The following is a 23,058-nucleotide window of genomic DNA, read 5'->3' as shown; positions in this document are numbered from 1 at the left end:
ATCAAATATCCAGGCAGTGTTTATATTTCCTCATTGTTTTATAAATGGTTTTGCTTCCTTATATTTGAGTAGCCAAATAAATCCCTACATTGCGATTGGATGGTAAATCTCTTAAACTACTTTAATCTATAGTGTCCTCTTAATCTTTCGGTTTTCTTCCCTGCAACCTTTTGTTGTAAAAACTGCATCATTTGTGCTGTAAGGGTTTCCCACAGTTTTGATTGTTGATTGCTCTTCCTGTACATTTACTATGACATTATCGTAAAGTATTGGTAGTTAGAACTAGAGACTTCATCAGATCCCATTTCTCTCTCTCCCCAAGACCCTTTCATAGGATGATGTTTTATTTTTCATCAGGAAGCACAAAATGTCTGCAATATCTGCTTGTTTCTCTTTCTGTAATGTCAGCAGCTGTTAATAATATTCATTGCCTCAATCCATTACTTCATCGGGGCTTACGAATGTTGATTCTATAAATCTGTCTTTTCTTTTAGAACAAACATTTCTTCATTAAACTTTATGGTTACCCTGAGTTCATTTAGGAAAAACAGGGTAAATGCTTGTTTCCATCACAACCTTCGTTTTAACCCATTTTGAAAGTAAGTAGTTATTTCCCTAGCATCCTCCAAAGGTGACAGTGAGGAGTTTTTGTTTGGGGGGGGTGGGGGTGGAGAAAGAGTACCATTATGACCTCATAGAGTTCTAAAGATTTTAAGCATCTCATTCATTGCTGTTACCATCATTGATTTGAACTGGAGCTTGAACTTTGTTTATGACATATAATGCTTTAGTTTTGTTTTGGTTTTTGTTTGTTTGTTAGCATGATACTTTGTAAATCCTGTTCCCACCAACCAAGTAGACTACTTGACTAGATTCTATTTTCTGCATATAAAAAGGAATTAGAGCTATTTCTCCTAATTTTAGAAGTGCAGGCATACGTGACAAGTAGGTTTGTTTTGGTCACCCTTTTGAAAGAATTTATAGCTTAAATTTGCTGTTCTTGGCACATGAAGACAGAGATCCTGGTCTGCTATTTACTGGGTTTTATACTTGTATGGGGTTGGGGGAAGGTCCTGTCATTTTTCTTCTACTCATGAGGGAGGGATTTGCTGTGAGATATTCTGTTTTCCTGGTTCGGATCCTCCTTCCCATGTCGTCTTCCCGATCTCTGAGCAAAGGCAACACATCTTTAGCTTCATCTACATCAACAGGCCTTAGAGACAGTCTATATCATGAGCTAAATATCTAGCTAAATATTATCTTTTGGGGGAAAAAAAACACCTGTATTTATCTCCCTTTCTGTCGCCTTTTACTAGTTGCCACTACTGGTGAACTCCACATGGACTCACTGTCCTTCTTGATGGAGCATTTGTTAGACTCCCTCCTGCTAGTACAAAAGACAGAAAGGACATTGTCCTTGATCATTTGGACTCAGTAACAGATGAGACAGGATATTTCCAGCAATCTGTAGCCTCTCTCTATCCTGGAATCCTAATTCTTCCTATTCCTGTAGGTTCAACACTTAGAGAGCTTACTGAGTTTTCTATCCTAACTTAGGCTCCCAGCTAGAAACCCTAAAGGATTTTGCTTTTAACTTGGGATTATTTTCCTGAAGACATCACACTCTAAATGAGCGACAAAGCTCTGGGTCAAGCCACTAAAGCCCATGACACTATACACATAAAATCTAGGAATAAGGGTGGGCTCACAGAAAGTAGAAGAACATACAGCCCCACCATGCATTGCACAGCTGAGGAAATGGAGGCTCAGCCTAACCACTCAAAGTAATCTTGTATATTTTTATTAGGAAGCTATCATCACAATTTCTCTGAAGTAGTCAAAAGGGAGGCTGTTAGAGTGGACAATGAATATTGTAAAGAAACATAAATAGTGCTATTGTTGGAAGAGGGAAGGTGACATTTAAGAAAGGATGTGTGAATCTATCTTGTATGAATTATATCTCAATAAAATTGTTACAAATAAAGGAAAAGGAAGAATGTGAGTAGAGATTCCCAAGAAATGAATGGGCTATGAAAGACATTCCAGGAAAATGGAATAGCTGAAAAATAGACCTCTATAAGTAGAATATTGGGGGTGATAGATAGGTGGGCCTGCAATGGTAGGTTGAGCCTGATTTAGAGAGACTCTTAAATGTTGTGCTTGGATTTTGAACTTTGCAGTTAAGAGTCATCAAAAGTTTTTGAGAGAAGACACAACATATTCACATCTATGTTTTAGAAAGGTATCTCTTTACCTTTTCCAATGATACTTCTCACTTCTTTTGATTACAATTATCTCCTTCATTAGGCTTTAAGTTCCTTGAGAGCAATAAATATTTTCTAAATATTTGTCTTTTTTTTCCATAGTGCCCAACACAGTACCTTTATGCTCAGCAAATGTGTGTTAAAGGTTGTCTTCAAATTAGTGAAGTGAACTTGGTGCGAGAAAGCCTTGGTTCTAGTTTTCTTCCTTTCTGGTCACATCCCCTCTATTTAAATAATGTCTTCAATCCATTCTCTTCTCCCCATCCAACCACCATAATCCTTGTTCAGGCCACCATCTTCTCTTACTGCAACAATCTCCTAATTGGTCTCCCACCTCACTACCACCCCCGCTGTCCATTATCCATACTGCCACTAGAAAAAAAAATCTCTAAAATATCAGTCTGATCATGTTATTCCCTATTTAAAATTATTCAATAACTTCCTGTTGCCCTGAGCATAAACACCGACCTCCCTAACATGGCCTATAAGACTCTGCGTAGCAGATCTTTGCCTGCCTATAAAACATCATCTTATGTCACTTCTCCTTTACTTTATTTTTATTTTTATTATTTTTTATTTTTTAATAATTGTTTTATTTTTCAATTACAGTTGACATACAATATTACATTACTTTCAGGTGTACAAGACAGTGATTAGACATTTTTATAACTTACAAAGTGATCAATCACTCTGATAAATTGACTACCCATCTAACACCATACATAGTTATTACAATATTATTGACTATATTCCTTAGGCTATACTTTACAACCCCAAGAATATTTTGTAACTACCAATTTGTGCTTCTTAATCCCTTCCCCCTTTTCACCCACTACCCCAGCCCCCATCCCAGCTGGCAACCATCAAAATGTTCTCTGTATCTATGAGTTTGTTTCTGTTTTGTTTGTTTATTTTGTTCTTTAGATGCTACATATAAGTGAAATCATATGGCATTTGTCTTTCTCTATCTGACATACTCCACTCAGCACAATTCCCTGTAGGCCCATCCATGTTGTTGCAGATGGCAAGATTTCATTCTTTTTTATGGCTGAGTACTATCTCTACCAAGACCAGGAGACAAAGAATACATACACACAGAAAAGAACACAGGGAGGCAGCCAAATTGGGGAGACAAAGAATCATGTTCCAAATAAAAGAACAAAACAAAGCTCCAGAAAAAGAACTAAACAAAATAGAGACAAGCAATCTACCAGACACAGAGTTCAAAACACTGGTTATAAGGATGCTCAATGTTCTCAGGGAGAACTTCACCAAAGAGATAGGAAGCATTAAAAAATGGAAATAGAAAACATAAAAGAAGAACCAGCCAGAAATGAAGAATACAATGACTGAAATAAAGAATACATTAGAGGGAATCAACAGTAGATTAGTTAAAGCAGAGAACTGAATCAGTGAGTTAGGTGGTAAGGTGGCAGAAAACACCCAATCACACCAGCAGAAAGAAAAAAGAATCCAAAAAAAAACTTAGGACAGTTTAAGGGACCTCTGAAACAACATTGTCCCATTTGCTTTCTTGTTTCAGTCACTCTGGTTTTCTTCTAGTTTCTCCTATATGCCATGCTCTCTCTCACCACAAGGCATGTGCATAGATTGTTCCCTCTGCCTGGAAGATTCTCTGCCTCACTCCCATCCCTTAACCTAGTTAATGTTTCCTCATTCTTCAGACCTTAATTTAATCACACGTTTTAGATAAACCTCCTCTGATCCCACCAAGGAGGCCATGTGTCCCTGTTTTATGTTTTCATATCCTTCTCTTGGTCTCCTTTGAATCATACAACACAACTATAATTAAAATATTGTTATTTGTTTTTCCAATGCCTGTCTCCTTTACAAGAATATAGAGCAGGGCACCTAGTCTATTTTATTTCACAGTGTACTCTCAGGATGCAATCCAGTGCCTGGAACAGAGTAGGCACTCAATAAATATTTGTTGAATAAGGAATAATACTTACTTCTTAATGACTTAAACATTGTCATCTTTCATAGCATCCTGTTTTCTTCCATCACGCTTTTCACAATTATTGTTCTTTAAATATTTGTGTAAGTATTTACTTGCATCACCATATGAGAATGTGAGTTTCATTATTGTAGGGACTTATATTTATTTTTAATTGAATTATAGTTTACAAACAATAAAATGTACTGATTATAATTATATAGTTTGATGAGTTTTTTTTTAATTTTATTTTATTAAATTTATTGGGGTGACAATTGTTAGTAAAATTACATAGATTTCAGGTGTACAATTCTGTATTACATCATCTATAAATCCCATTGTGTGTTCATCACCCAGAGTCAGTTCTCCTTCCATCACCATATATTCGATCCCCCTTACCCTCATCTCCTACCCCCCACCCCCCGCCCCCCTTACCCTCTGGCAACCACTAAACTATTGTCTGTGTCTATGAGTTTGTGACAACATGGATGGATCTTGAGAGAGTAATGCTGAGCGAAACAAGTCAGACAGAAAAAGCAGAGAACCATGTGATTTCACTGATATGTGGTATATAAACCAAAAACAACAAAAGAACAAGACAAACAAATGAGAAACAGAAACTGATGAGTTTTTACAGATGTGTACACTCTAAACATCACTTCAAACAAGATACAAAACGTGTCCATCATTCCAGTAAGTACCCTTATACCCCCAATCAACCTCACCCCTGACCCCTGCAGAGGTAACAACTATTTTGATTTCTATCATCATGTGTTTGCTTTGCCTACTCTAGAGCTCGTGTAAGTGTATTCATATTGCATATGCTCTTATGTGTCTGGCTTCTTTCACTCAACATAACATCTGTGAGATTCACCCATGCCCTTACATGCATCAATAGTTTGTTCATTTTTTTCATTGCTTAATAGTATCCCATTGTGAAAATATACCACAATTTGTTTATCCATTCACCTACTGATGGCAATTTGGGTTCTTTCCACTTTGGAGTTATTATAAATAAAGTTGCTATGAACACTAATGTACAAGTCATATTCCATTTTTTATCCTCATATCCCCAGCATCTAGCACAGTGCCTGGTACACAGCAGGCACTCAATAAATACTCATTGAGAAAATGAATGAATGTAATCCTTACAATGTTAGTTATAACTCTACCTTCTCTTCCTGCTTTGGAAAGCATATTAAAATGCAAATGACTGAATTACCAAAAAAAAAAAAACAACTTGAACATCCTCTTAATTTTCTAAAAAGTTGCAGAACTTGTACTTTAAATATTATTATTAACAACTACTTTTGACACATCTCACAATTAAACTTGTCACATAAGTGTGTTATGATGCTACTTGTAAGATTTCCAGATAAAATATAGGATGCTGAGTTAAATTTGAATTTCAGATAAACAACTGAAATCAATTTTTAGTATAAGTATATCCCAAACATTGCGTGGAACATACTGATGTTCATTTGGGACGCACTTATACTGAAAAATTCTTTGTTGTTCTCTGATATTATAATTCAACATCCTGAAATTTTATTTGCTAAATCTATTCACCCTAACTACATGTGAACTGTGGGGCTGTTGGTCCTCAGGCCCCTTGTAGCCTTAAAGCATAAACTTGCTCCCAGTGACTGCCCTATGCTATTCTTTCGTAGCTGTTCATTAGGTGCTAACTGGCAAAGGAAAGGGAGGCATCTATTTTAAGCAGAGTATGGGCGACATTTAGTTTCTCTATTTGTGTGTTAAGCACTGGCTTGGTGAATTCACTTTAGGGTCTAACTGGACAGTGCATACCCTCAGGCCCTAGTTCATTCTGATTGGCTAGGGCTTTTCCAGTGAAATCCAGCATGCCTGTTCCTCTCCCCACCCCCTGACCCTGTCAGTTGTGTTTGTGTATGTGTATGAACACAAACGGAGGGAAATGCCTTCCTGCACTACCCAGTAATGTCTGGTGTCAGCTTCATCCTTAAAATAAAGTATGGGCGACAAGTGCTACCTGGTAGGGAGCCAGCTCCCTCAGATCACTTTCTTCTCTTCCTAGAGCCTTTCATTCATAAACTCACAGGGAGCTGTTTTTAAAAGGCAAATGCACATTAAACGTGGGATGAGACTTAGCTCGGCATAGTGTGTGTGTGTGTGTGTGTGTGTGTGTGTGTGTGTGTGTGTGTGTGTTTAAATTTCAATGAACAGGTTTTGTTTTAGAATTACACAAAGTAAAGCCAGACTCTGTAACATTAGCACAAAGTTCAGAACCTTAGGATGATGCTAAAGGGAGGCCTGGCTTAGTGGAAGAGCACTAAGGTTTTGAGTCAAACCTGTGCCGCTCCCTAGCTGTCTGACCTTGGGTAGACAAAATATTAACCGCTCTAAACCTCAGTTTCCTCATCTGTGAAATGATGGTGGTAATAGCGCCTACCTCACAGTGTAGTTGGGAGAATTCTGTGAGATAACAAAAGTGAAGTGCTTAGCCAGGCACATAGCAGAGGCTTAATAAGAAGTAGCCATTATTGCGAATGTGGCCTCAGGAATAAGTCTGATCCAGCCAAAGAGGCCTCTCTGGGTTTCCGTACCCTGAGGCCACCAGCAGGGAATCAAGGTTATTAAAGGGCACCTCAGCATCTTGTGTAATTTTTCCCTTCTGAAAATTTAGCTTTGAACTGAAAAGAGAAGTCTTTGAGTCTTCACTTTGTCACTTAACTAGCAAGTGACATCAATTCTCTGATCAGTTGTTTTTTGTTTAATCAGGAAAATGGACATAAAGATTCTTCTTTTGTCTGTTGCAAAAGTAGTTATGAGGATCATGTATGGAGAGTGTTCAGAAAGCATACAAACAGCATAAGAAATATTGTCAGGTCAGTAAAGCAATATTATTTTTTTTTAAAAGCAAAAGAAAAAACAAGGTACCTCTCTTGACACTCTTCTTTTCCTGACTTATTAATTTCAGGCTAATTCCTAGAACTAGTGGCAGTGGGACGAGAGGAAAAACACAAGAGACAGAGAGTGAGGATAGCTGGTTTCTTACCCCAACTCTGATACTTCCTATGTTGAGGAAATCACTAACATCTAAGCTTCCGTTTCCTCATCTATAAAATATGAATGAGTCATTGAGTGAGCACCTATTAGATACCTGCAGGCATAATACTAGATGTTGTGATTATAAATAATACCAGCTAATATACACTGAGCATAATAGATATACCAAGCACTTTGCTAGGGGCATTATTTCTAACCCCACAAAACCCTATGAAGGAAAAATATTATTATCCCTATTTCATAGTTGAGGAAATTGAGACTCAAAGAGTTTAAACTGATTTGCCTATGGTGAAAAAAACCAAGGTCTTTTCAGAGGAACTTGCTGTCTAGGAGGGTAGGTGAAGATAAAGCAAAACCATTGTAATATTGTATATGTGTCTATGTCTCTACACATCCCCATTTGCTTTTCTACTACAAATCTGAAAGAGGTACATCTAAAGTACTTCTTTCAGGTTATGATATTGCAATAAAAGATGTCTGTTTTATGTAAAAAATAAAATAAAATAAAACACTTCTTTCATTTGCTTTTCTTTTATAATAGAAAAGCAAATGAGATTTGGTATAAAGGTGTTTTAAAGAAACCTGATGTTATTAAAATAGAATAGTTTTGTTATATTGTGTGAAACCAGGAGTGAGTGGCCATTTCAACAATCATTTACTGAGCTAATTCACGAAGTACTTATATTCCAAGGGCTGTCTTGTTTTGCACTAGGCAGAGTTTTAACAGACCCTAGCCTTTTTACAGCACAACCTCTTCTTTTTTCTGAAAAGTGGTAACAATACTAAAACCCGCACATTTCTTCAACCTCAGCAGGATCAATCATCCATTGATTCTACTGCCTTTTTTACTGCCTGTTACCCACTGCCTGTGCTCACTTCCCTCTTTAAGAAGCCTAAATTCCATGGTCCATCATTATAATTACTTTTATCCATATACCTCTGAATCCCTTTCCCACCTTTTCCTTTATCATTCTCACCTAGCAGAACCAAACCCTGGTTAAATCCAACCCTTCTGCTGATTTGCATCTATACCCACACAGCTGCAAAAGGCTAAAGAAAAACACAATGTTGATAACCAGTGTCCCTTTAAGTCCATGACCACTAACCTCAAGTGGGCCCTTGGAGCTTTCTTGCAGTCCTACCACATTTCCCTAGTTCTCCTTCCTGAAATTGCTCAGGTCCAGATCACCACATTGCTAAGTCCATTGCTATGTTCTCATACCTCATTTTAGTTGACTCATCAACAATTTAGCACAGTTTATCACCCTTTCCTTCTTGAAATACTTTATTCACTTGCCTCCCAGGCCTCCTCTCTATGTTGGCTGCCTCCCTACAATGCTGGCTACTTCTTCTCTGATACCTGCTCCTGTTCTCTTAACATTGAAGTGCCTCATTGCCCAACTCTAGGATGTCTTCTCTTTCCTTTATCTACATCCACTCCCTTAGTGATCTCTAGTTCTGCAGGTTTATGTGCGTACCAGTGGTGGCAGAAATGGTGCTCGCCAAATAGTTCCTGTTCTCTCCTACCTTACATGCTGCTAGGTTGTCAAATGTGTGTAGTTCTTGCTAAGGGGAATACGAGCCTGGTCAGGGGCAATAAAGAGCAAGTACTAGCATCAGAGGTGGTAGAGTTGCTAGACAAAAATAGCCTGGAAGGCCAAGTCACTTTTGGAGGAAAGCCACTAAGAAGAGCTGCCTGGATTGTGACATGAACAAGAAATAAAGCTTAGTTGTGTTAGACCACTGAGATTTGGGTTGTTACCACAACACAGCTGAGTCTATACTGATTCAGGCACCACATGTATATCTCTAAGCTAGCCATCTCCCTCAAACTCCATACTGCCATAGCCAGCTATTATTCAATTTTTTCCACTTAGATTTCTAATTGACATTTCAAAACCAGAATTCCTGATGCCCCCCAAGCCGGCTCCTCCAACAGGTTTCTCCATCTGAATAAATGACAATGTCATCTTTCTAGTTGCTTAGCACAGAAACCTTGGAATCATCTTTGACTTCTTTCTTTCAGTCACATCTCATATCGAATCCAACAGCAAATCCTATCAGCTCTACCTTCAAAACATATCCAGAATCCTCCCACTTCTGCAGGCCTCTACAACAGCCCCTCTAGTCCAAGCCACCATCATCTTTCTGCTGAACTACCGTGACAGCCTCCTGGATAGCCTTCCTGCTTTAACCCTTGCCCCACTACAGTTGACATAGTAGCTAGAGTGATCCATCTTAAAAAGTAAATCAGTAGATGCCACTCCTATGTTCAAAACCAGTCAACGTATTTCCAAAGTCAAATTTCTTACAGTGGCCTATAGAATCTTACATGACCTGTCCCTGCTACACCTCTGACCTCATCATCAACCCTAATCCCCTTATTCACTCCATTCCAGCACTCTGGCCTCCTTGCTACTCAGCCAAAACATCAAGCATGTTCTCTTATTTACTGCCTTTGCTCTTCTCTTTGCCTGGAACACTCATTCCCCAGATTACTACGTAGCTTACTCCCTTACAGAGGTTCTCAAACTTTACTGTGCATAACAATCACCTGAAGGGCTTATTAAAACACACATTGCTGGGCTCCATTATAAAGTTTATGAATCATTAAATCCGGGAGGGTGCAATAATTTGCATTTCTAACAGGTTTCCAGGGTTGATGATGCAGGCCCAAGGACCATTGCTTTGAGAAACACTGATCAGAAGTCACCTTATGACCAAAGCTTTCCCTGACTTCCTATAAAATAACAACATGACCCCAACTCTTTCATATCCCTCTTACCCTGCTCTATTTTCCTCCATAACACAAATCATCTGATAAATATGGATGGAATATTTATTTATTTACTGTTTGTCTTTCCCTCTGGATTGTAAACACCATGAAAACAGGGATTTGGTTTCATTTGTGGCTGTATGATACCACCTGTATCCCCCATGTCTAGCACAGTGCCTACCACATAGTAGGTGCTTAGTAAATATTTGTTGAGTGAATAGTCAAAATAAAATGTTGTACATTCAGCTTTCTGTGACCCAGGATTCTGGAGGAATTGTTCACAAGGAATAGTTCACCTTTGCCAACCATTCAACCACTCTGACTAAACTGCTCTTACATTCCCTCTCTCACTTCCTGGATGACCTTTTGTGTCACTGTCATCCCTGCTACCATTCATGCCCCAAAGCACTAGTGATGCCTGGAAAAACATACTGGCTTGTAAAAAGGACACTGTGGTGTGACTCTATTTCAGGAAACCACAGGGAGAGGGAGAATCCAAGTGGAGCTGATCTAACACTTAAAATCAATTGTTCTGAGAGCAATTATTTCATAGCCTTTTACTGAATACCTGCTTGAGCAAGGGCTACAGAGAAGAATAAAACAGAGTCTTGTTCCCAGTCTGATGGCAGAACCAAATAGAATGAGTCACAAATGGCAAAGTACCATTAGCAAAAAGGAGGGAGTAAGAACGTCTGCCTGAAATTGCCAAGAGGGAAAAAATGAGGGTAAAAATGGGGGGGAAAATGGAAGTCTTCACCAAGAATATGGTGTTTAAGCTGGGTTTTAAAGAATGAGTAGAAGTTAGGTTTGTGGTCAATGGCAAAAGGGGTAGGGAAGGCATTTTATACAAAAGATCCAACGTCAGCAAAAGAAGAGCTGTGTGTAATACTGGTGACATTAAAAATATTTTATAATCAGTTATACAAAGACATTAACAAATCCAAATGGGTATCCTAATCAAGCAGAATAGACAGCATCCATAGTTAAACTGGCATGGCTATATCATAGTGTAACACTTGATTATCAGCCCCAGAAAGAGACCAGAGTGTTACAGAAATACTGAGGCACAACTAATATTAATGTAATAATAGCTAGCACTGAGTGCTTACTATGAGCCAGGCACTGTGCTTTGCATGCTTTATCTTACTGAATCCTCAACCCTTATACAGTAAACATTGTTGCCATCCCCATTTTACAGATAGAAAATTATCAGATTAAGTCATTTGCCTGTGATCACCCAACTCAGAAATATAATCACTGGGAGTTAGACCTATACAGACTGACTCCAGAGCTTATATGCTTAACTAAGGTATGCTACCGCAGGTAATGGCTAGAACACAGGTCGCCTCTCTAACACTGTGGGAATATACAAGAATATACTAAGAGGTATAATGTCCCTTATAGACAATATTGTTTGGTTGGGGAAAAAAATGAGACTGTCACCCATGCAACCTAAGGAACATTGCAAGGACTGTCCCACAGCAACATATGACACTTGCCCGATGAGTGGTACCTATAGCATGTGCTGTGTCTTTTCACTGAGCTGGAGTGGTCATGGAAGAAATGGAACTTGACCATGGCTTTGAGAGGTATGGAATAGTGGGAAGAATATGGAATTAGGGTTAGAAGTGCTAGCTAGCACTTCCACTAGCTAGCAGTTTGTCCTGAACCAAAGTAATTCCCTTCAGTGGTCACATCCACAAAACAGGTGATTTTGATTAGACTAGTGGTTCTCAACAGAAGTACCCTACGTCCACGAGATATTTTGGAAAATGTCATGGCTTTTTTGGTTGTCAAAATTATTAGGGGAGGCTCTTAGGTAGGGGCCAGGAATGATAGGTATTGTGTACACTACAAAGAATTGTCCTGCATCCTGCCCTACCCTTACTGTGTTTCCCCGGAAATAAGACCGGGTCTTATATTAATTTTTGCTCCCAAAGACGCATTAGGACTTATGTTCAGGGGATGTCATCCTGAAAAATCATGCTCGGGCTTATTTTCTGGTTAGGTCTTATTTTTGGGGAAACACGTAGAAGACCTCTGGACATCCATGGAGGTGAAAACTCTGTTTATGATTACCTGAGCTGAGAACATAACTGAATTTTACATAGTGAAATCAATTTTATATAGTTTTATTATTCATTAAAACTATCCAGTAAATAAATGAGAGATTGAACTGTTTTTTTCAGAACTTAACCATGAGTTATTCACCATTTCAGAGAATCACCACACTAATAGTAACTCCATTCATGGCATTTGAGTCACCAATACCATATTCCAGTGTCATTCTGCTTCAGCAAGCTGTCACATTCATGGTGATTCTGTGTCGAGCTGCTAACCTGTGACAATTTCATTACATCTTCTAATATAGCCATGTATGAGCACTTACATATTGTAATATATAGTGTTGCATTATAAATGACATTTTTTTCTGCAATGCAATTATAGCAGAATATGTGCATTTTAAATTATTGCTTACATCTTTATTATAACTTATTCCTATGAATTTCTTTACAGGATAGAAAGAAAAAAATAAATACTTATAATAAAAAATGGTGTGCTGGTCTGAAAGAGTTGCCGAACCACTGTATTCGGTAATCTCTCAGAGCCTTTCTAGTTCTAATTTTCTGTAGGTATAAGGAAGGGTTGGATTTTGAAATGAAGGGGGAGAGCATTCCAGGGTGGGAATGAGCAGGGATTGGAGTGACCCCAGACAAACCAGGATCGGGCAGAGACTTCCTCATGGCTTGGTCTTGTCATCATCTCTGGAAGCTACTCCTTTTCTCCCTCCCCCTCCCCCCTCACTGTAATTGAAGACTCCTGGGGGAACTGCCAGGGCTGGCATTACAGGAAATTGCTTGTGACCAGTGGGGCTTCTCTGGTTACTTTCCTCAGGGACAGAGGACAGTGATGGTTTCCTGTGTGTTAGCTGGGTGTCTTTGCCTCCCGTACTGCCAAGTTCCCAAGAAACCACAGCTTCGGCTTCTTACATTTTCGTTCAGCTCCTGTTATTGGGATTTTTCCTCTGCCTTATTCAGCTCCCTCAACTCAGGCCTCCTTGCTCCATGCTAGAGATCTGGAAACTTTTGGTCTATGATAGATAAATTGTATGGGACACCCAAAAGTCATTGGAAGTGGGCCATAGCTCCAAAGAGATACCACTTCAACCTTGGCCACACCTGTTGAGTCCTCTCCCTTTGAAGGGGATGACTTTTATCATTGAGTAACATATTGCTTTTTCTTCTAACCAATTACATGTGCTCATTGAAGACTGTTTGAAAAGTACAGAAATATATGGAGAAGCAAGTACAAATTATCCATTATCCCAAGAAATATAGTACTCAACATTAGACAAAATGGCAGCATAGGTGAAGGTTAAATTCAATGAGTGCTATTCTGTCTCTCTGTTCTCTCTTCTATGACAGCCCCCAGCTGTCTCCTACTACAGTACCTCTTGATCTCACCCTTATGAAAACTTGCCTGTCCTGTAGACGATAAAATGGAGGGCATACTGGAAAATGTACAATAGCACTTGCCATGTCAAAGGCATATAAGAGAGATAAAATATATCAGGAAGGTGTTTGGAATCTAAAATAGCAATATTTTGTCATAGCTCTGCTGTCACTACCTTATTACTGAGGTGTTGTGGTGATAAAGTGTTGTGGGACTATCTAAAAGATAAGAGACCATCCGAGAAATTCACAGTGCTTCCTGGGAATTAGGAAAAGTCTCACAGTACAAAGAGGCAAGAATGGTTAAATGTGAGGCTGGTTCATAAATATGCTTTTCTCTTTTGGAAAAAATAGCCAAGATTAAACAAAAAAGTTGGATGATACTAAATCCATCCCAGAGCTAAGGCTCTTGTTACAGATAATAGAATTTATGTTTTGCTTTTATTCCAAGGTAGACAGTGTCAGAATGGCAGTTTCCTCATTTTTGAGTTCTTACATTGAGGGTCTGGTAAACAGAAGACATAGAAAAACCTAAGGAATAAGGGTTAAGGTCAAGACTTTGGAGTTAAGTCAGACCTGGGTTCAAATCCCAGCTCCATTCATATGATCATCAAACATTCTATATGTGCCATCCAATGTATTAGACATTGGGAATACGGTGTTGGACAACATAGGCCAGGTCCTTATTAACATGGAGTTTGCATGGAGCTCCTCTAGTGGGAGGAGGCAGAATGTTTAATGAGGAAAAAATAACATAGAAACATGATTGGAAGTAACTGGGGGCTACCTTATGTTGAGTGGTCGGGAAAGGACTCTCTGAGAATAAACAAACTGAGACCTGGATGATGAAAAGAGGCCAGCAATAAATAATACCAAAGGGAAGGACATTCCATGCAGAAGTAACAGCTAAGACAAAGGTCCTGAGGCAGAAACAGGTTTAAGTTTTTTTTAAAAAAATGGAATGAATACCAGTGTGATTGAAGTAGAGTGAGCCAGAGAGTGAGGAGATGAGGTCGGAGAGGGTCAGCACATGTCAGGTCATGCATGGGCCTTGTAGAATTCAGCAAGTAGTAATAATCATTTTAATAAAGCATAGAAGAAAAGGAAGTTGGAGAGTTTGAGGGATAATACACAATACCAGCTGAGGAATTTCCATCTGACTGGGCACAAGGGTATCACTGTAAGGGTTGATTGGTGTTCTGAAAGTGGAGCTTGAGGAGAACAGTTCTCAGAGCAGAGTACAGGGTGGTCATTTTCATGTATCATTACATTTCTAGCACCCGAATTTCTCCCAAGTTCTCTGCAACAGCTACTGCTTTCTCAGTGAGTAAAAATACATAAGTCCAGTGGGACACAAGGATATATCAAGGGTATATGAGGTGTGATCAAACAATATGTCTAAACAAAACTTATTACAGTAAAAGACACATTGCTATTAATCCCCCTCAAAATACTCCCCCTCACTTCAAACACACTTATCACATTGTTCTTGCCACTTTCTGAAGCAGTTCTGGAAGTCCTCTTTCGTGAGTGTCCTTAGTTGCACTGTTGTGGCTGCCTCGATGTGCTGAATCATTTTGATTTGGGGGAAGAGCCAGAGTCACATGGTGCCAGATCTGGTGCATAAGGTGGATGAGGACACACCATAATGTTTTTACTTGACAGAAATTTCCGTATACCAGAAGCGATGTGTGACACGGAGCATTGTCATTATGGAGGATGATTTATGGCACACTTTAAAACACACCTTCTCTCAACCATAGCTCACACCCTACTGACTGCACCAAAAAAGTTGTAACTTGTCACATACTGTTATTAAGGTTTATCATGCTGCTTCCTATATTGAAGATCCCTGCCTTTCCACTGGATGGCACTTGCCACAGCATTCACCGCAGTTTTTGATCACAACGGAAAGGCTCCGTGACACACATCACTTCTAGTACAGCAATTTCTGTCAAATAAAAACATTACAGCGTGTCCTCATCCACGTTGTTCATCGGATCTGGCACCATGAAACTTCTGGCTTTTCCCCAAAGTCAAAGTAACCATGAAAGGTAAAGGTTTTGAATCGATTCAGGACATCGAAGCAGCCACGACAACGCAACTAAAGACACAAAAGAGGACTTCCAGAACTGCTTCAGAAAGTGGCAAGAACAATGGGATAAGTATGTTCAAAATGGGAGGGGGGGTATTTTGAGGGGGTTAATGGCAATGTGCCTTTTACTGGTAATAACTTTTTAAAAATTTAAACATTTACCATATATATTTCTTTATCACATTCATATTTCCAGCCCCATGTAAGAAAATTCTCTTGTACTTTGTGACTGGAATTTCTACCAATGAGGGGGTATCTGAGTCGCAAACCAACTACCAAACTGGCTAGTTAGTGAGGTATAAGGGATCAGACAATTAAGTTAACGAACTTGTTGCAACGATGTTGCTAACCTTTTTTTGATATCAGAGGGATTATCATTATGAATTTGTACCAACTGGACAGTTAACCAAATTTACTATTTGGAAGTGCTGAAAAGGCTGCGTGAAAAAGTTAGACGACCTGAACTTTTCACCAACAATTCATGGCTCTTGCATCACGACAATGCACCAGCTCACATGGCACTGTCTGTGAGGGAGTTTTTAACTAGTAAACAAATAACTGTATGGGAACACCCTCCCTACTCACCTGATCTGGCCCCCAATGACTTCTTTCTTTACCCAAAGATAAAGGAAATATTGAAAGAAGACATTTTGATGACATTCTGGACATCAAGTATAATACGACCACAGCTCTGATGGCCATTCCAGAAAAAGAGTTCCAAAATTGCTTTGAAGGGTGGACTAGGTGCTGGGATTGGTGCATAGCTTTCCAAGGAGAGTACTTCGAAGGTGACCATAGTGATGTTTACCAATGAGGTACATACCACTTTTTCTAGGATGAATTCGCGAACTTAATTTCACACCTGGTAGATGTGACCTAAGAGGGTACTAACTTAAGATGACTTTTTATTTCATGTGACTCTTGATACCATTAAATGAGACAATTAAAGCCTCTCTGAATTTACTTGGATAGGAGAAGTGTGGTAAAGGTTAGATTCCTTGAGGCAACATTGCTTCTTGGTTCACCTGATTTACTAACTTTTGCTTTCTTCTTCTCCTTTTTTTTTTTAATAGGGAGAGAAGAAGTCCTGTGAAATGCCATGTGGAGGCCAAGACTGCAGTGGGGGTTATAAATGCTTTCCTGAGAAAGGAGTGAGAGTAAGTTGCTTCTTTCATTATTGAAAGACAAATAGTCACAGGAGCTGTTATCTGAAGTTTGTGTGTGTTTTCTTTAGAATTAAACTGCTGAGGATTTCCTTTTATGACCTCATGGAACAAGGAAAGTGATGAGGACCAGCTGTGAGGATCTTTGCTAACTAATAACGGGCAGAACCAGATTGGTCAAAGTCTCTGTGGGACCAGGAAGAGGTTTCCTTAATTAACTTAATGCCAAGGTTTCCTCAAGGTTTCATCTGGAGTATTTCCAAAAGCCAATTAGGTTGTGCAGAAGCAGATTATGATATGTTTGTAGATATGTGTAAATTGTCATAGCTCATTTATAGCCACATGGTTCTTCCCTATTACTCTGGGGACCAACTGGTTCAATTGTTATCTACAGAGTAGGGATATGGCTCGTCCAATATCAAGGGTATTGGGTAGACATAAAGTCCAGAGATATAGGTGACTATGCATAAAGAGTGATTTATAGATATTATATTAAAACATAGGGTATGTTTAAATGTATTACGTGATATAGTCAATGTATTGTCCCTTATTAGCAATGCACAAATTGCAATGAACACAGAGGATTGACACAGAATTTTCATCAATCCTTGTATATGCATATGTGATGCATTACCCCAGATGATTTGTATCTCTAATTTTCACTGAATAAATCTGCATCTTTAGTATAACTCCAAAAAAGTATTCAAGGGGGTTCAATCCTTAAAAAATAAAAATAAAATACAGGCTACGTTTCCAGAATTGATGGCCACACTATAGAATTCAGGTATTCGACTTGCAGTATTGTATTTGCACTTTCACTACACTCAAACAAGCCTAAGAACTTATACTGTCAAAGGAAGGTAGTATAAACAGGTCAACCAAACCCTCAAAAACATAGCCAAACAGGGAACACCTCGCCACCTTCTGTTTCACTATCTTCTGTTTGCAGTAAAGTGAAATGTCAAAACTATGCCAGAATTTGGAGGAAGAGAATAAAAAGCCATCTCCTCATAAAAAGAGACCAAACTCATTTTACATTAAAGACATAAACTTAGACAATCATAAAATATCAGAAAGAGAAGGTACCTTAGTGAGCTTCTCAAATCTTATCCACTGATTGTACAGTGACTCTGAGAAGGAAAATGACTTCTTGTAATCACACAGCAAACTGATGACAGATTTGGGCTATTACCTGGGTCCTTTGATTTCTCACCTATTTATGTTACCCACTGCTGCCTCCCAGGTAAGTCACTGTAGCCACCGAGACCCATGCCCATGCCTCTGATCTACAACCAGGAAACACTTTAAAAAATAATTCCACAATAAATATATGAATAGATTCTTAAACAACAGCAAGCAATAAAGACAAAGCAAAAGTCTCCCTTGATGCTCACAGTTCCACTATTGTCTTTCTGTCTTTTTTGGTGCGTAATCAGAGATATGCACAAATATGTATAAAATAGTTTCATTTTCTGTTTTTTTTCCAAAATATAATCATATGTATATATTCTGTGCCTTGTTTTATTTTTGTCACTTAATGTATCCTTAAGATCTTTTCCTCTACCTAGATAGTTTAATCTAGCCATTCCCCTTTTGATGAACACTTAGGTTGTTTCCAAGTTGTTGCTGTTTAAAAAATGGTGGTGCTACGGTGGAAATCCTTGAACAGGCCTCCTTGCACTCATCTCCAGCATAGATACTAAGGATAAGAATTACTAGTGGTAAAAGTGAACTGGTGTCTTAACACGTTGTGTACAGTGGGGTTTAAATCCCTTGTGAAGATTCTCGTGATCGGTAGGCAACGTGTTAAGATGCTTAACCATAGAGCTGGGAGGACTATGGGGTGGAGCTGGGCCCCTTGTTAACTCTCTAGTCTTGACTTCCTGTTGAACTCTATGGCACCTTCTGGGGTAGGGATGCGAATAAAGAGGGAAGCCATGTTGAACTCTGCCCATTTTTACCACGTGGGCAGCCGGCGGGCAGACCGGCCTGTGAGTGTGCTTGCACTCCTTGGTGGTTCCGTTTCTTTTTCTTTTTCTGAGTAAACCGTTTTCTTTTGGTAGATTACCAGGAGAATTATTTGGCCAGTCAACACTAGATACAAGGGTAATAGACGTTTTTAATTTTCAAAGCTAATGCTCAATTACCCGACAAAGTATCTATTCCAATTTACACTCCAATCAGCATTGTACAAGAGCGCTCATGTTTCTACACTCTACACTCTTGCCAGCATTTGATTTTTGCTAATATGGGTGAAAATCATCCCAATTCCTGAACTATGTGTGTTTTTAAGTGTTTTCACATATTCATTGCACGTTTGTATTTCTTCTGTGAATTTCCTGGACATATTCCTCTACCCGTTTTCCTAATGGGTGATTCTTACAGACTTACTTTACCTCTACAAAGACATGGCAAATAAAAATGTCCCAAGTAGAAGCAGATAAGATTTAAAGTTTGACACAAAAGTGCATTTCCTGATGGGTTGTGAGGGACAGGAAGTGGTTGGTCAGATCCCACAACCAGGGAACTGAGAAATAGCTCTGGATTGTTTGTTGGGTTCAGGAGACTTTAAAAGTAGAATTATTCCCCCTTCATCCGCCTCCCCCCTTCCCCCCCCCCCCGCCTTACTCCAGTTCAAGCCGGTGTTTCTCAATCTAGTTGTGTAGGACACAGCTCCCTGGCCCGTGCTAGTATTATGAGCCCTACGCTCCCCCTGCCTGAGGCAGTCGGTCATCAGTAGGCAGTCAGCCGCTCACAGCAGCTCACAGGAGCTCTTGCTGGCTGCTTACGCTGGCCACCGGCCGCTCATGGAAGCACATGGTAGCCCACGGCAGCACACACCTGGTCACGGCTGCTCACGATGGCTGCCAGCCACTCATACTGGCCCCCGGCCACTCACCGCAGCACACAGCAGCCTGCGGCAACTCACACCAACCTCCGGCTGCTCACAGCAGCCCAGCTCCAGGGAGAGCCGTTGTTCACAGTCTTAGCTGTAGAGGGCGCAGCTCACTGGTCCATGTGGGAATTGAACCGGTGACCTCAGCGTTAGGAGCATGGCGTTCCAATCACCTGAGCCACTGGGCTGGCCCCAAAAGTAGAAATTTTTAATATATGACTGAATGGAGGTTAGTCCCACACCAGGCAAATATGCCTGCAAAGACCTCATTGTTTAACCCCTGGCTGAGATTTTGACCTTTAAGACGGAAGGCAATGGGTTTTCTGTGTGAGGAGCCCTCATTTGGGTTCCAAACATCTGGAGCCCAAACTGGCTTCTCCTTTGAAAACATGAGTGGTTGAGGGGGCTTGGAATGGAGGAAAACAGAGTATGACCACACAGATTTTTTTCTTCAATATTTAACACGTTGCGTACGGCGGGGTTTAAATCCCTCGTGAAGATTCTCGTGATCCGTACGCAACGTGTTAAAAGACTCGGAATCCATACACTTAAACATGTTCCCAAAAGTTTATTTGTGAAGTCTGAAGTTTGTGGGAACATTTATCAAGGATATTGAACCAGAACAAACTGTATTTCATGAGTCAAGAGCAAGGATGTCCTATTTCCCAAGTAGATCAGGAGGCCAGTGCTCATGGGGTAGATCCTGAATACTTGAAGCCATCCACAATGCCAGGACCATTTTTGTCATCCTCCCTACCCTCCTACATTCCCAGAGCCAAGCAGCATTGTTTAAACTGGCCCCAGCACTGTTGACCCTACAGGGCAGCCCCTCAGTACCTCTTTTGTGCAGATGTCAGAAAGATTTGAGACTGTTTTCCTTAGCTGAGAAGAGGGCCCCATTTGGACTTCAAGCTGTTCCTCTTGAGCTGTTCCTCTCAAGATCTGTGAGGTGGGAGGGGAAATGAACATTGGGTCCCCCCTGAGATATGCCGCAGCCCCTGGCAGGCCTGCCTCCTGCCTTGGGGAGACATCAAACACATAGCTTGCTGGGCAGTGTGTACTTTTTCTTCGCCAAAATCCTCTTGAACTGATGAGGGCATTTACACAACACCTAGCACTTCTACACAATTGCAATCCAACCCTTTTTGGCTTAAGCTATCTCAAACTGATTTCTCAAATGCATGCCCTGCCTGGTAAAAGCCCTTTGTCTAGCATTGGTATGCTGCTTTGTATTTTCCAAAGCATCTTCTCCCAGGGTCTGTATTATTATCTGTATGCTACAAATAAACTGGTCGATGACCTGCCCAATATCACTAGCCTATTAGTAGCTAAACCTTATTTAGCCTACCTTGAGAGAATGTCAAGATTGAAAAATGGCATGCCTAGTAATATTAAATAAAGGTTTTTTCCCCTGGATATTTAAATGTGGATTTAATGTTTGACTCAGTTGTCTTTCTTGGGGGTAGATGTTATTATCTGGAAGAACCATTCTTTTGAATTGTTCTCTTCCCTGGTATTTTTTTTCTGCCATTGAATGGAACAAAACATTTTAGGTTGACATTCCCATCCCCTCCCTTTTCTCCTACTGGATTTAAAAGCATTATGCTCCATTGGTCTGTGTTTGTCTGAGTTGGGATCGGGCATGACTGTTTGTTTTGTTCTGGGCCTACTATTCCTTAATACTATTTTAGGGTTTTTAACAATGTTAAAAAACATTGTTCTGGTGTTTATATACAGCATGGTGAGCTCCTAATAATACATGCCATATAAAGGAGCATTATTACAGATAATACCAAGCCACAGTGAACATTTGGATCCCCCCTTTGATAAGGACTGCTTGCCCCTGTTTTATAGCTTGGAAAGCTATGTCCTAGTGTTTATGAGGCAAGCCTGAGTTTCATGCGAAACAGCCCAGGTTTCTTAATTCCTTACCTCCTGCCTGCATTCTGCTGCTTCTCTGTCACCAAATAGGTTTCCCGTGAATTCCAGAGTCCATATGCATTAACCACTAGTCCTTTAATCTCTCTCCTCCTGCAAACCTCTGGTGTTCCCTGTGTCAGCTGACTGGTGCCATGGCTACCAAGAGGCCTTTCCATTTTCTTCTGAATTAGGTGATTCCTGTGTACGTCTTTCACTCCTCCCAGTGTATTCCAAACCCCTGCCCTGACCAACCACTGCCACACACACTCATGCCCTTACCTTCTACTGCTTCAAAGTGAAAGATCACATTACACGTGTCCTCTTTGAGTGGCTGGGTCTTGCTCTAGCTGCCTGCACACAAGCTTCTTGCCTTCATTGCCCATTCACTCTTCAGCCCTCTGTGAGCTAGCCTCACTGCTAACACTGGTTACCACTAACTTGCTTGTTGTCAAATCCAGGTGATATTTTTCATTCCTATCTTTCTTGAGTTCTCTGCTGCACGAGGTATCTCCTTCTTTCCTGACACTCTCTGTTCCCTATGGATTTCATAATGCTATTTTTTCCTAATTCTTTTCCGACTTTGATTGGGACTCCCCGGGGTTCTGTCCTCATCCTACTTCTCTTCTCACTGTAGGCCTCTCCCAGGGTAGTTTCAGATATTCCAAAAAATTCAGCCACAACCCATACAATGACAAATATTAAATCTCCATCTCTAGCTCAGACCTTCTCCTTAGCTTTAGGTCAGCATTGCCAATTTCTTGCTGGATATCTCTGCTTGGATTTTCACTGCCACCATAAACATGTCTCATACAGAATTCAACCATCAACCCTCACCAGACGTGTTCCTTCCTGAATCATATCTATGCCCCATCTCAACAAATGGCATCACCAAGCATTCCATTACTCAAGCCAGAAACCTGGGAGTCACTCTTGTCTTTTCTTTTCTTTCCCCACTAACACCTCCAATTCATTATCAAATCCTGTCCATTTATCTTCATAAATTAGAGCTAAAATCCATCCACTTTTTTCCATACCTGTTTCTCTAATCTTGGCCTATATGATTTTTGCCTAAACTATCATAATAGCCTCCAGACTGGTCTCCCAACTTCCAGTTTTATTCTTTCCCATCCACTTGCCACACTGCTGTCATAATCTTTCCAAAACATAAATATGGCCATGAAATTCTTGCCTAAAATCCTTCTATGGCTCCCCATAGATCTCACTCTTAACTCTAGTGCAATTACAGAGTTGTCCATGGCCTGCCTTTGACCACCTATCCAATATTATCTGTCATCACTAAGAGCATCTCCCTTTACAAAACAAGACAAAACAAAACAAAATCATACACATGAACTGAACCATTTACAGTTCACAGAATCTGCTATGTTATTTAATATGTTCCAGGTTTTACACCTCCTACTCCATTTACATGTATTCTTCATCACTAACTCAACCTTTTCTCTGCTGACTTGTTTCTATTTACCCAT

At 39.9% G+C, this 23,058-nt stretch overlaps 1 protein-coding gene across 2 annotated transcripts in view; it reads left to right on the top strand.

Annotated features, from left to right (window-relative positions):
• Positions 1–23,058, top strand: part of COL4A6 (collagen type IV alpha 6 chain) — a 338,573-nt gene that overhangs the window by 139,779 nt on the left and 175,736 nt on the right. For both annotated transcript variants that reach the window (XM_088795018.1, XM_088795017.1), the window contains exon 3: positions 16,666–16,749. In XM_088795018.1, the coding sequence (XP_088651144.1) occupies positions 16,666–16,749 (84 nt within the window). The remainder of the gene's footprint in view (positions 1–16,665; positions 16,750–23,058) is intronic.

Source organism: Rhinolophus sinicus, chromosome 18, assembly GCF_057876585.1.
Source record: "Rhinolophus sinicus isolate RSI-liver-muscle chromosome 18, RSI-T2T, whole genome shotgun sequence".
Taxonomy (NCBI): Eukaryota; Metazoa; Chordata; class Mammalia; order Chiroptera; family Rhinolophidae; genus Rhinolophus; species Rhinolophus sinicus.
Note: the sequence above shows the minus strand (reverse complement) of the source record. Positions and strands in the feature narration are given on the sequence as shown.